General features: G+C 52.1%; 1 protein-coding gene across 1 annotated transcript in view; it reads right to left on the reverse strand.

Moving 5' to 3' along the window:
- Positions 1 to 664: 664 nt before the first annotated feature.
- ccdc146 (coiled-coil domain containing 146) overlaps positions 665 to 13,023 on the reverse strand; it is a 23,973-nt gene continuing 11,614 nt past the window's right edge. Inside the window, exons 4-19 of the mRNA XM_047023173.1 lie at positions 12,906 to 13,023; positions 11,617 to 11,674; positions 10,187 to 10,363; positions 9,836 to 9,909; positions 9,429 to 9,656; positions 8,916 to 9,102; positions 8,154 to 8,246; positions 7,717 to 7,884; positions 7,458 to 7,546; positions 6,504 to 6,668; positions 6,195 to 6,419; positions 5,830 to 6,058; positions 2,790 to 2,918; positions 2,477 to 2,614; positions 2,100 to 2,348; positions 665 to 1,544 (exon numbers count right to left, since the gene is read on the reverse strand). The exon at positions 12,906 to 13,023 is cut by the window's right edge and continues 92 nt beyond it. Coding sequence (XP_046879129.1) covers positions 1,344 to 1,544; positions 2,100 to 2,348; positions 2,477 to 2,614; positions 2,790 to 2,918; positions 5,830 to 6,058; positions 6,195 to 6,419; positions 6,504 to 6,668; positions 7,458 to 7,546; positions 7,717 to 7,884; positions 8,154 to 8,246; positions 8,916 to 9,102; positions 9,429 to 9,656; positions 9,836 to 9,909; positions 10,187 to 10,363; positions 11,617 to 11,674; positions 12,906 to 13,023 — 2,528 coding nt within the window. The 3' untranslated portion in view covers positions 665 to 1,343. The remainder of the gene's footprint in view (positions 1,545 to 2,099; positions 2,349 to 2,476; positions 2,615 to 2,789; positions 2,919 to 5,829; positions 6,059 to 6,194; positions 6,420 to 6,503; positions 6,669 to 7,457; positions 7,547 to 7,716; positions 7,885 to 8,153; positions 8,247 to 8,915; positions 9,103 to 9,428; positions 9,657 to 9,835; positions 9,910 to 10,186; positions 10,364 to 11,616; positions 11,675 to 12,905) is intronic.

Here is a 13,023-nt window from a genome sequence, read left to right on the forward strand (position 1 = left end):
GAGATGCAGGGTGGAGGAGATGCAGGGTGGAGGAGACAGCAGAGAGGGGATGCAGGGTGGAGGAGATGCAGGGTGGAGTAGACAGCAGAGTGGAGGAGATGCAGGGTGACAAGGATATGAGTAGACCTTCTATTACATCTTTAACGACTGTTTTGAACGGGACCACAACAACTCCTGAAGGCCAGTGTTGAATCTCTCAAACATACACACACACCACCTCAACACAAACACCATTTCAACACACACACCACCTTAACACACACACACACCACCTTAACACACAAACCACCTTAGCATGTGCTTACCATTTGTCAAACTCCAAATACCAGTGAGGACTAACGTACCAGAAGACTGTCTCTCACCATTCTAGTCTACTTTGCTGTAAATGAAACCGTTGCCAGTAAAGACTTCCAGCTGTAGGAGAACACAATCAAACCCAGATGCATGGCACACTCCAGCTCTCACACACACACTCCAGCTCTCTCACACACACACACACACACTCCAGCTATCACACACACACTCCAGCTCTCTCACACACACACACACACACACACACTCCAGCTATCACACACACACTCCAGCTCTCATACACACACACACACACATTCCAGCTCTCTCTCTCACACACACACACACACACACACACACACACACACACACTCCAGCTATCACATACACAAACCAGCTCAAAATCAAATACACAATGCAACTTACACTATCTAGTGTTTTTGAGTGTAAGTTGAAGTGTGTGTTTGTACAGCAGCTCACAATAACAAACATATGCACTGTGTCTGGTCCGAGACTTTGGTAGGAGGAAGGAAGGAGATGCTATGTGTGGAGAATAGAGCTGTATTTAATGATCTGTGCTGAGAATCACATGTCGTGAGGCACGTGGCCCTGCAGTGATTCTCTCAGAGCTCTGACCCATGCACTCTTCAAAATATCCTGTCTCAAAGGTGTGACTGAGTTCATGTAAGAGTCTGTTTGTGTCCGAGTCTGTAATGGTGTGTGTGTGTGATCATACAAGTCTGTAATTGTGTGTGTGATCATGTAAGTCTGTAATAGTATGTGTGTATGTGATAAATCTATAATGTGTGTGTGTGTGTGTGTGTGGGTCTGTAAAGGTGTGTAATCGTGCCAGTCTATAATGTGTGTGTGTGTGTGTGGGTCTGTAAAGGTGTGTAATGGTGCCAGTCTATAATGTGTGTGTGTGTGTGTGGGTCTGTAAAGGTGTGTAATGGTGCCAGTCTATAATGTGTGTGTGTGTGTGGGTCTGTAAAGGTGTGTAATGGTGCCAGTCTATAATGTGTGTGTGTGTGTGTGTGTGTGTGTGTGTGGGCCTAGATCTCGATGGGCTTCAGCCGGGGCTTGCGGACGTGTCTGATGTTGGCCCCGGGCTCAGAGGGCTTGAAGGGCGCCAGGCCTCCGTAGGGGCGGGGCAGCGGGAGCTCGTCCCCCTGGGGGATGTAGGCATTGGGCCGGGCCTCGGCCGTGGTGTACACCCCGCTGGGGAGCTGCGTCCTCTGCTCCTCCTCCTTCAGCTAGGGACACAGATGGCTGAGCGGTTAGGGAATCGGGATATTAAATCAGAAGGTTGCCAGTTTGATTCCCCGGCCGTGACAAATGACGTTGTGTCCTTGGGCAAGGCACTTCACCCTGCTTGCCTCGGGGGGGAATGTCCCTGTACTTACTGTAAGTGGCTCTGGGTAAGAGTGTCTGCTAAATGACTACATGTAAATGACACAAGGAGGCCAGAGGTCAGGGGTCAGAGAGGGGCTGTGAAGGTGCTTAGGCTGGATGTTACGCTTCACTGGGAGTTTCTCCTCATCTTCCTTGAGGGTTTAGGTCGGCTGAGGGGCAGCTCTATGGGCGTATGTGAAGCCCTCTGTGGCATTGCTTGTTAAAAAGGCTAAACAAATACATTTTCATTCGATTGTTAACAAAGAAACAATTCTTATTTGTTTGAAAGGGAAACTTGATGGTTTTAGGCGGTACAGAAGCAGCTCCACCTGCAGGTTGGAGTCCTAACCATAGAGAGAGGGTTTGTAGACGAATGCAGTAACGTATTAGAGGACTGCACAGAGAGTTCTGCGTACCCTCTCTCTGTCCTGCGAGGCGTCATGGCGTCGCTCCTGCTCTCGGAGCATCTTCTGCCACTGGTCCTCCAGCTCTGGGGAGGGGGGCAGGCCCTGGGCCAGGCGGCGCTGGCACGAGTCCAGCTGCAGCTCGCCCTCCCTCACCTCCTGCTGCAGGGACATGGCGGAGGCCTGGCGCATGGACAGCTCCGCCACCACCGCCATCATCTGCCGCGTCACCTCCTTCACACGGCCCTGCAGCTCGTTCACCTGGGAGGCACGCACACGCACACACACACACTTAGGTAATGCTGATCCTGCGCTCCTCATAAAGGGCTTCCACGCTCCACTACCTGTGTGTGTGTGTGCGAGAGCGAGAGAGAGAGACAAACCCGTACCTTCTTGGCCAGGTCCAGGGTATCCTGTTTGCCGTTCTCAGCCTTAGCTCTGATTCGCCGGGAGAGTCTGGTCACCTGATCATAGACCAGCTCCTTCTCCAGAAGCAGCTCTTCCTGCTCCGCCAGGCGCACCTCCAACTAGACACACACACCATTAACACACACACACACCTTTAACACACACACACACCATTAACACACACCATTAATGCCCACACCCAATCAGTACACTAACACACACACGTGTGAACACAACACATACACATGTGCGCCCACACACACAATCAACACACACCTGCAGAGCTTTTGTTACCTGTTCTATTTTCTTGATCATTTCCACAGGCGAAGGGTCCTTCCCCCCCAGGACCCGGGCCCTGTTCTCCTGCCCAGGGTCTTCTAGAGCCTTCTCCAGCTCCAGCATCTGGTCCCTACACTCCGACAGCTGGTGGGGGTGGGTGGAGGGTGAGGGGGTTGGAGAGAACAAGACATCAGGTTTGGTGTGAAAGAAAGAAAATCTATTTGATCAGTTGGATGTGGAATTAAGGGAGTTTGGGAGAGGAGGTGTGTTTGAGGGGTGTGTTAAGGGGGGGCGAGGCTGTGGGTCTGGGGGCGTGGAGCTGAGAGCAGCCTCTACTGGCTGGGCCTCTCTAATGAGAGAGCACATCAGGCTGGGAAGGGGAGAGGTCAGCAGGGACCAGGGAGGTGTGGAACACAGTGACTCCTTTTCCCTGAGAGCACAGCAGCTGATCCCAGAGGTGTGGTAATGTGGAACGACACGTCCGGAGGGGGGGGGGGGGGGGGGGGGTGACCCCCCCTGTAAACACCCAGTCATGGTCATGTGATGGGCTTCACTGGAGCGTTGCTTCCTCTCTGGTTAGTGACCGGGTCCTCTGGTCGTGTGGTGTGTGTGTGTGTGTGTGTGTGTGTGTGTGTGTGTGGAGAGTATCTATGTAATCCAGTGTAAATCACACACAGGCAGTTTGGACACGAGTCTTCCTCAACAACATGCGGTCTGGCTCCAGTTTAGATTCCACAGAACTCTGACAGAGGGAGCGACCACACCTTCCCTAATGCTTCTCTATGGGCTGCTGTGTCCTAGCAACCCACACACTCGCATTCCCAGCTAGCTACACCAGACTTCACACAGCACCCTGTTTACACTGAAGCAGCCCAATTCTTTTGAAAGTCTTTGAAAAGCTCTTTAGTGTATATTGAGTTTCACATGGAGGCCATATCTGATGTGCTGTTGAGGGTCAATATGCTAACAGCAGTAATGGTCCCCCCAATCCTGCTTTGAAGATGTTAGCACCAAGGGAACAACCCCTGCATCTAACATGTACCCCACCCTGTAACCTGAGGGAACTTAATATTAAAACATTACATTTAGTCATTTAGCAGATGCTCTTATCCAGAGCGACTTACAGTAAGGGTACAGGGACATTCCCCCGAGGCAAATAGGGTGAAGTGCCTTGCCCAAGGACACAACTTTATTTAGCATGCCGGAAATTGAACCAGCAACCTTCTGATTACTAGCCCGAATCCCTAACCGCTCAGCCACCTGACTCCCTAGACTATGATTTCCCAAAGTAGATTATTTGTAAACACGAGGGCCATTCGTACTGTAGCAAGTAACGCCCTCAGGGATATCTCGGACTATCAGGTGCTTTCCTGTCAGAGAATGACGGGGTTATTTCCTCTGAACTGTAAAAGAGAAGACAGACCCCATCTGGCCCAGACTGAAACTCAGCTTCATCTGGTTACAGAGCTCTCCTCTCCAAGCTTGTTGGCTCCTCCCCCGGCCTGGCTTCTAGTGCACACACCCCAGCACAGAGATCCTGAGAAACCCTCCAGTGAGACACACCACCATAGATAAACCAGTGGGATTAAACCCCAAATCTGACCCAACTGGCTGAGGTGTGTGTGTGTGACCAGGCCAGAGACAGATCTTCAATACCAGGATATCAGGAAAGGAGGTCTTTTCATCCAAGCCCAACAGACTCTGGACTCAAGTTAGAAGCACTGAAAAACTCTTTCTGAAAGGAGGGATCAAGGAAGCTACAGAACTAAAGAACTACTTTGATCCCTCCCCTCCTGAGGCTAGCAGCAGGCCTGCATCCCTCCCCTCCCCTGGGGCCAGCAGCAGGCCTGCATCCCTCCCCTCCCCTGGGGCCAGCAGCAGGCCTGCATCCCTCACCTCCCCTGGGGCTAGCAGCAGGCCTGCATCCCTCCCCTCCTGGGGCTAGCAGCAGGCCTGCATCCCTCCCCTCCTGAGGCCAGCAGCAGGCCTCCATCCCTCACCTCCCCTGGGGCTAGCAGCAGGCCTGCATCCCTCCCCTCCCCTGGGGCCAGACAGGCCGTCTCACTCACACGCTTCCAGAGGGTGACACGACTCATTGACCTCAACACTTGCTATTAATCAAGTCCTTCAACAGGACAATGTCTGTCCCAGTGTGTGAGTCCTGATCTCAGCCTAGCCCGCTACCTCGGCTTGGGGATCGAGCAGTAGGAGCGATGGCGCCATTAACGAGAGAGCCAAATGTTTAGCTCTAGCAGCATTAACAGCTGAGATATTTACACAGGGAAGGGCCGGTGTTTGGACGTGGTGGCGTAGCAGGCATGGAGGGCCAGAGATACGAGGTGAGACATTCCCCGGTGCCCTGCAGGGCTATACATGGTGCGGACGGGATCCGCTGAGTCAGGGCGAGGCACATACTACTACGCGGAGAACTGCATTTTGGAAGCTTTTATGGATAAAGTTTACATTCAGCTGAAGGACACTCATGGAGGTATTTCTACATAGTGTGGTTTCTCTGTCTTGAGGAGCCAGGCTTGAGAGAAGTTTACTATCTGGAGTAAGGTGCCGCAGTCTGGTGCTCTTCCTCCCCAGTTACTACCTGTATCTAGTTCCTACCTGTATCTAGTTCCTACCTGTGTCTAATTCCTACCTGTATCTCGTTCCTACCAGTGTTCAGCTCCTACCAGTGTTCAGCTCCTACCTGTATGTAGTTCCTACCAGTGTTCAGCTCCTACCTGTATGTAGTTTCTACCAGTGTTCAGTTCCTACCAGTGTTCAGTTCCTACCAGTGTTCAGCTCCTACCTGTATGTAGTTCCTACCAGTGTTCAGTTCCTACCAGTGTTATACTCATACTAGTGTTCAGCTCCTACCAGTGTTCAGCTCCTACCAGTGTTATGCTCCTACCAGTGTTCAGCTCCTACCAGTGTTCAGCTCCTACCAGTGTTCAGCTCCTACCAGTGTTCAGCTCCTACCAGTGTTATGCTCCTACCAGTGTTCAGCTCCTACCAGTGTTCAGCTCCTACCAGTGTTCAGTTCCTAACAGTGTTCAGCTCCTACCTGTCTCTGCAGTGAGGTGCTCTCCTCCGCCAGGTCTCTCTTGCAGGGTAGCAGCTTCCTGCTGAGGTGGATCTGCCGTGTCTCCTGGCTGATGTTCATCTGCTGGGACCGTATGTGCTCCTCCAGGGCCTGCATGGCCACGTCCCCATCTCTGATCAGGCTCTCCTGCACGTTCACCTTCTCGTAGAAGATACACATCTCCTCCTCACGCTCCAGCAGCTGCACGCCCCTGGACACACACACACACACATTAACACACACTCACGTTAACACGCACACACACTAGTGTGGCTCCGGGTGTGCGTGAGGTGTGTGTGGTAGATGGCGGGCGGGCGGTCAACGAGGCGTGCGGAGGTCAGACTGACCGCTCGTTGCGGCTCTGCACGGCGGCGTCGTGGGTCTTGCGCAGCTGCAGCAGGTTCTGCTCGTGGACGCTGATGATGCGCGTGAGCTCCACCAGGTCCAGCTTCTGCTCCTGCCTCTTGTGACTCATGTCCTGCAGCGTCCAGGACACCTGGGCCAGGTCGTTCCTCAGGCTGTCTCTGATGGTGCGGCTGTGGATGTGCTTCAGACGAGACTTCTGCAGCAGCCTGGAGGCGGGGGGGGCAAACACACACACACACATGGATGGATGGACGGATAGATAGGTAGACGGATGGACAGAAGCCCCTTACTTCTCCTTGATGACGACTGTGGTCCTGAGGATCTCCATCTCGTTCTCCAGGATCTTGAACTTCTCCCTCATCTCCGCTGTCCTCTGCGATGCCATCTGGATCAGGTTCACACACTTGTTCCTGTCGCCCTTGATGATGTCATACAGCTTGGCGAACACGCCCAGTCTGAAGAAAGGGCAAGAGAGAGGGGAGGGAGGGAGAACATTTGCAGTTAGAAGCCCAAAACAACAGGCAATAACAAAATAGTGGCACAGGAGTTACAGAAATAGACCAGTATTTCCATAATGGAACAAAATAAACATTAGTCATCTGTTGAGGGAAGGCGGTTCCCTAGACATGGATGGGAGGTAGGGGGTAGGAGAAGGAGGTGAGATGGACATGGAGGTAGGGGGTAGGAGAAGGAGGTGAGCTGGACATGGAGTTAGGGGGTAGGAGAAGGAGGTGAGCTGGACATGGAGTTAGGGGGTAGGAGAAGGAGGTGAGCTGGACATGGAGTTAGGGGGTAGGAGAAGGAGGTGAGCTGGACATGGAGGTAGGAGAAGGAGGTGAGCTGGACATGGAGGTAGGAGAAGGAGGTGAGCTGGACATGGAGGTAGGAGAAGGAGGTGAGCTGGACATGGAGGTAGGAGAAGGAGGTGAGCTGGACATGGAGGTAGGGGGTAGGAGAAGGAGGTGAGCTGGACATGGATGTGAGCTGGACATGGAGGTAAGGGATGGGAGAAGGAGGTGAGCTGGACATGGAGGTAGGGGGTAGGAGAAGGAGGTGAGTTGGACATGGAGGTAGGAGGTGAGCTGGACATGGAGTTAGGGGGTAAGAGAAGGAGGTGAGCTGGACATGGAGGTAGGGGGTGAGCTGGACATGGAGTTAGGGGGTAAGAGAAGGAGGTGAGCTGGACATGGAGGTAGGAGGTGAGCTGGACATGGAGGTAGGGGGTGAGAAAAGGGTAATGTTACCTGGCCTGTATCTCCTGGTTCTGTTTCTTGTGCTCCTGGATCACCAGACTCTTCCCCATCACTTCCTGTTTGATGCGGGTGTACCGTTTCTGCCGACATGAGAGATCCAGATAATCTTGTTTACGTGTGAAGTGTGTGTGAAGTGTGTGTTGGTTACACGTGTTTACACGTGTGTGCATGTTGGTTCCATGTGTGCATGTGTGTGTTGGTTACATGTGTGTGTGTGTTGGTTACATGTGTGTGTGTGTGTGTGTGTTACCCCGGCTCGGAGCAGCTCCCGGGACTTGTGCTCCCTCTCGTCAGCCTTGATCTGGGCCAGGCAGCCCAGCATGTGCAGCTCCTCCCTGCAGCGGAAGGTCTCCCTCACCAGGGCCTGCTCCTGCTCCACGCAGCGCTCCATCAGCTGGGCCTCCACCTCCGCACACGACTGATGGAAACACACACACACACAGTTAGGCTTTTATTATGCGCTTATCCAGAGCGACAGAGGACACACACAGTACATATAGACACGGAGCATACACAGACACACAGACACACACACAGTACATATAGACACGTACCGTACACACACGTACCGTACAGACACACACACATATGAATACACGTTATCAACACACACAAACAAGTAAACACATGGAACCACCACACACACAAACACACACTCGTACTCAACACAACACATGACACACTCACCTGGTGGATCAGCTTTTGTTTGAGCGTCTCCACCTCCTTCTGCAGTTCCAGCCTCCTCTGCAGGTTACTGTCTCCCCGGGGTAGGGCATCCCTCTGAGACCACAACACCATGTAGGTCACAGCAGCACCACTCCACAAAACACAAGCAAGCAAGCGGGACGAGAGCCTGTGAAGTGTTAACTCACTGCCTCATTTGACAGATAGAGTTTAGGACAAAGATTTCTTAATGAATAAATGGCTACCATGGTTTCCAATGGTCCCCTCACTGGAATTAATAGAACAGGTATTAAGCAGTTCCTCCACACTTTGCTGAACTTTCCTGAACCGAAGGAAGTTCTAGATGCGTCACCATGTTTGAGCGGTTTCTGTTTTGCTGACAGTTATCCGGCTGTACTTTCATTTTTCTATTTACCGGAGTGTCATCAAAACTTCCACAGTTCATTTTTAAAGGGTGACTCACCCTTCAACAGGGGGGGGGGGAGAGAGAGATTCAGAGCAACATCACCGCAACACATTTGTTAGGAGCAGCAAATGCATCAGATTGGATAATCCAGGTTGTTGGATGAATTAGTGGATGAAGCATTCATGAATCAGAGACACCCATCTTGTTAGGACGCAGTAACAGATTCAAGAGGCTAAGTTCCATTTCCTGTATTTTGGGAGCGAACACCAGACGTGAGGACAGGCTGTGATTGGTCGTCTAGGAACGTCCGGTACGAAGGCCTGAGGTTGAGGATCTTATCTGTGCTCGATAACTCTTACCTCGCACTTGGTCTTGTTGTAGAGGACCTGGGTGTGCGCCAGCGTGTCATTGGCCAGTTTCAGCTGTTGCTCCATCTTCTTCAGGCCCCTGATCTGCCGATCTCTCTCTCTCAGCTTCCGGGAGTGGCTGTCGTGCACATTCTTCCTCTCCACGCTGATGTGACTCAGATTCAGTTCTTGTACTCCCCTGGGATTATAGAAGAAGAAGATTACAACACGGACACACAGAGATCAAATACAAGAGTTTTAATATACTTTTTTTACTCTACCTCCTCCATCCCTCTCTCCCTCCTCCATCCCTCCCTCTCTCTCCTCCATCCCTCTCTCCCTCCTCCATCCCTCCCTCTCTCCTTCCTCCCTCCCTCCCTCTCCCTCCTCCCTCCCTCTCTCCCTCTCCCCCTCCTCCCTCTCTCCCTCCTCCATCCCTCTCCCTCCCTCTTATCCCTCCCTCTCTCCCTCCTCCACTATTCTCTCCCCTTGCCTGCATCAGCCCTCAGAGCTAGAGCCTCCTACCTCTGTCCCATCAGGAGGGCCTCCTTCTCCTTGTTCATGTCCTGCTCCTTCAGCAGCATGTTGTGCTCCCTGTCAGCGGCTTCCAGCAGGGTCCTCCTCCCGTCCAGCTCCCTCATCACCTCCCTGCGCTCCTCCTCCAGGGCCCGGCTCCTGGCCTCCGTACGGCCCTGCAGCGCCGCCAGCTCCTCCGCCTGCTCCTGCAGCGCTGCCTTCCTCCTCTCCACCTCCCTGAGGAGACGCATCAGCAGACAAGAGAGGGAGATGTTCAGTCAGACAGGGAGATGTTCAGACAGACAGGGAGATCTTCAGACAGACAGGGAGATCATCAGACAGTCACACATGCAGACAGACAAAGAAGGAGATGTTCAGACAGACAGACAGACAGGAAGGAATTCAGACAGACTTACGTTTTCTTTCGGTTTATTCTCTCTATCTCTTTACTCAGCTGCATAGGTACAGAGAGAATCTGTGCCAGCTCAGCCTGCCAGAGAAACACACACACACACATACAAACATTACTCAATAACTGGCTATGGAAATCCCCATTCAATAACTGGCTATGGAAATACCCACACATTACTCAATTTCTATCGTTATCTATCCTACAGCCAACACTCCCATAGCTATCTATCCTACAGCTAACCATCCTATTGCTTGCTATCATTCTCATAGGCATCCTTCTTAAAGACATCCCTCGTTGGGAGTAAATCTAGTTCACCCCTAAACCCCCATGGCAGTGACGGCAGAGCCTGGCTCACCTGGTGAATGTCTATGACCTCCTTCTTGTCCTCCAGCTCCCTGTGCTCCCTCTGCAGGAGTCTCTGCCTGGCCTGCATGTCCTCCTGCAGGCTCCTGATCTCCTGCCTCCGCTGGGTCGCCTCCTTCCTCAGCTCCTCACTGCTCTCCTTCAGGAGCCTGGCTCTCTTCTCCAGCTCCTGGACACACACACACACACACACACACACTGTACTGTACATGCTAGCCTGTGTACACAAAGACCAATATTTAAAGGAAACAAGATATGATTTGTGTGCTGTTATCTGGGGAGGGCGGGGGATAGTTTGTGCGATAGACTAATGCGTTCTGCAGAGAAGGGAGACTGGCGTTTTGGAATGGAAGGGAGAAAACAGGACTGAGTAACACGGCGGATATCGCTTTTTAATTTATTTTTACGGCGTAGTTAAGGCGGCAGGCGTGTGTTGCTTAGGCGCCTTGACGGAAAGTGCAGCGGGAAATCATGCAATCCCTCCCATTCTTGAGGAAAAAGCATTTAATTAAACTCATGATGGATGAGATGTTATTAAGTTGCAATCAATTTCACATACACGCAAACACATTCTACAAGCCTGAAGCATTAAGAGAGACACAAATGTATACTTGTACAAAACATATGCAAGATATTTTTTGGGGGGGGATATGCATACAATAATCTATGCTGTTTTCTTGCAGTAAATCTTCTTTATTATCTATGATCAAGTGACAGCCCCCTCTTAAGATTCTGCTCTCGTCTGTTGCAGAACACCCTCGTCATTATCTCTTGTATTAATTACAAACAAAATAAATCATCCATGCAAAAGATGCGTTAGAGGAGAGCGATATCATGGGGAATGCTCAGTTAATGAGCCTGTCTTGTAAATCCTGGATTAGAGACAAGGCGCTCCCAGCTGTGCCCCACGTTCCCCTGTCAGACACGCTACGCTGTGTCAGAAGGGCGCCAGGGGACAATGCTGTCACACCCTGGGCGTCCTGGTAGACGGCTGGGACCTGCTCTGGTGACGGCTGGGACCTGCTCTGGTGACGGCTGGGACCTGCTCTGGTGAGGGCTGGGACCTGCTCTGGTGACGGCTAGGGACCTGCTCTGGTGACGGCTAGGGGCCTGCTCTGGTGACGGCTAGGGGCCTGCTCTGGTGACGGCTGGGACCTGCTCTGGTGAGGGCTGGGACCTGCTCTGGTGACGGCTAGGGACCTGCTCTGGTGACGGCTGGGACCTGCTCTGTTGAGGGCTGGGACCTGCTCTGGTGACGGCTGGGACCTGCTCTGGTGACAGCTGGGACCTGCTCTGGTGAGGGCTGGGACCTGCTCTGGTGACGGCTAGGGACCTGCTCTGGTGACAGCTAGGACCTGCTCTGGTGACGGCTGGGACCTGCTCTGGTGAGGGCCAGGGAGAGGAGATCTGGGGTGAACTTACTACAGGCTTGGGCTGAGCCTCATACTCCTTCTCCAGGCAGGCCTTCTCTTCCACGCAGCTGAAAAAGAGACAACAACAAAAAAGTGTGTGTCATTAAAACACATCAAGGTATATTTAATTCTCAGAATTAAGAGGAACAGAATCATTTTAGTTTGGGGAAGTTCAATCATCCTATCTCATTCTCAGAATTTTGTAAGAGAAGTGACCGTTTTTAACGTCTTGTTTCTCGTTAAGAGCGTGAAGCATTTCTCAGACGAGGAAGTCCAGTCCGACAGGTAGTGGAGTGTGTATCACACAGTAAGATGGGGTCCTAGCACCGGACATCAAAATCATACCGTATTCAAAGAAGACTGATTAAAAAACACCTCACAGAATAGACACACGCGCTCTACCCTGTCGAATTGCATCCTGACACAATCCAGAAAAAGACCTCAAAAGATATTGGAACGACAGTTGGCCCGCCAAAATCTGCATTCCAGAGTCGCTGTCTGGCTGCTGATCAAGGGCATGAGACAATGCTTTAAGGACAAGCATCTGTCAGTCATCTGCATGCCAGCTCACTGTGGAGGGGAAGAGGAGGTGGAGTGGAGGAGAGGAAGGGTGAGCATGCCAAACTCACTGTCACAATCATTACCATTCACTGACTAATATATGAGGAGAGAACAGACTGCCGGGTGCCTTGCGACGCCCTGGGAGAACGGAGAGTGCCTGGTTCTCACTCCGTATTTCACTCCGGCGTAAGGAGGACAAACTATTAGCGAGGACTGCATTGGCCCTCGTCGGCTGACGTATCCATGCGTGTCTATGGAGAGAGGAAAGGTTCCTAGTCTCTGTGATGTAGCTCTCTCTCCTCTGTGGTCTCAAGCTCGTTACCGTAAATGATGAAGCACTGCTTCTTTCATCTTCCTTCCCCCGGCTTGTTTTATTAGTTGCTTAGCAATGTTACGGTGTCCTCTCATTGGCCCTAGATCTCTGAATGCATGTCTGTGTGTCTGTGTGTGTGTGTGCGTGTGTGTGTGTGTGTGAGGGTTTTCTGTGGAGTGCAGTGTTCTTTTCCATGCAGTGTTCAGAGGGTGTGCTTGGCCTTTGGAAAACAAGGACAGGAGTGTTGAGAGCAATGTGGAGGAGGGGAGAGGAGAGCGCAGGGGGGGGAAGAGAAGAGAACCAATATGAAATGAAATGAGAGGAGAGATGACAAGAGGAGAGGAAGGGAGAGGAGGAGAAGCACACCTAGCTGGAGTTGCCCACACCAGGTGCAGTTGACCCCTGGTTCCCCTCTCCCTCCTCACCACTCCAGCTGGTAGTTCATCTGGTAATCCCTCTCCTCGGCCACCAGCAGGTCGTTGTGGAACTTGAGGAGCTGCTGCCTCATGCGGCCGACCTCCGTCTCCTCCACCTCGGGGAAGG

Source organism: Hypomesus transpacificus, chromosome 7 (genome assembly GCF_021917145.1).
Source record: "Hypomesus transpacificus isolate Combined female chromosome 7, fHypTra1, whole genome shotgun sequence".
Classification (NCBI taxonomy): Eukaryota; Metazoa; Chordata; class Actinopteri; order Osmeriformes; family Osmeridae; genus Hypomesus; species Hypomesus transpacificus.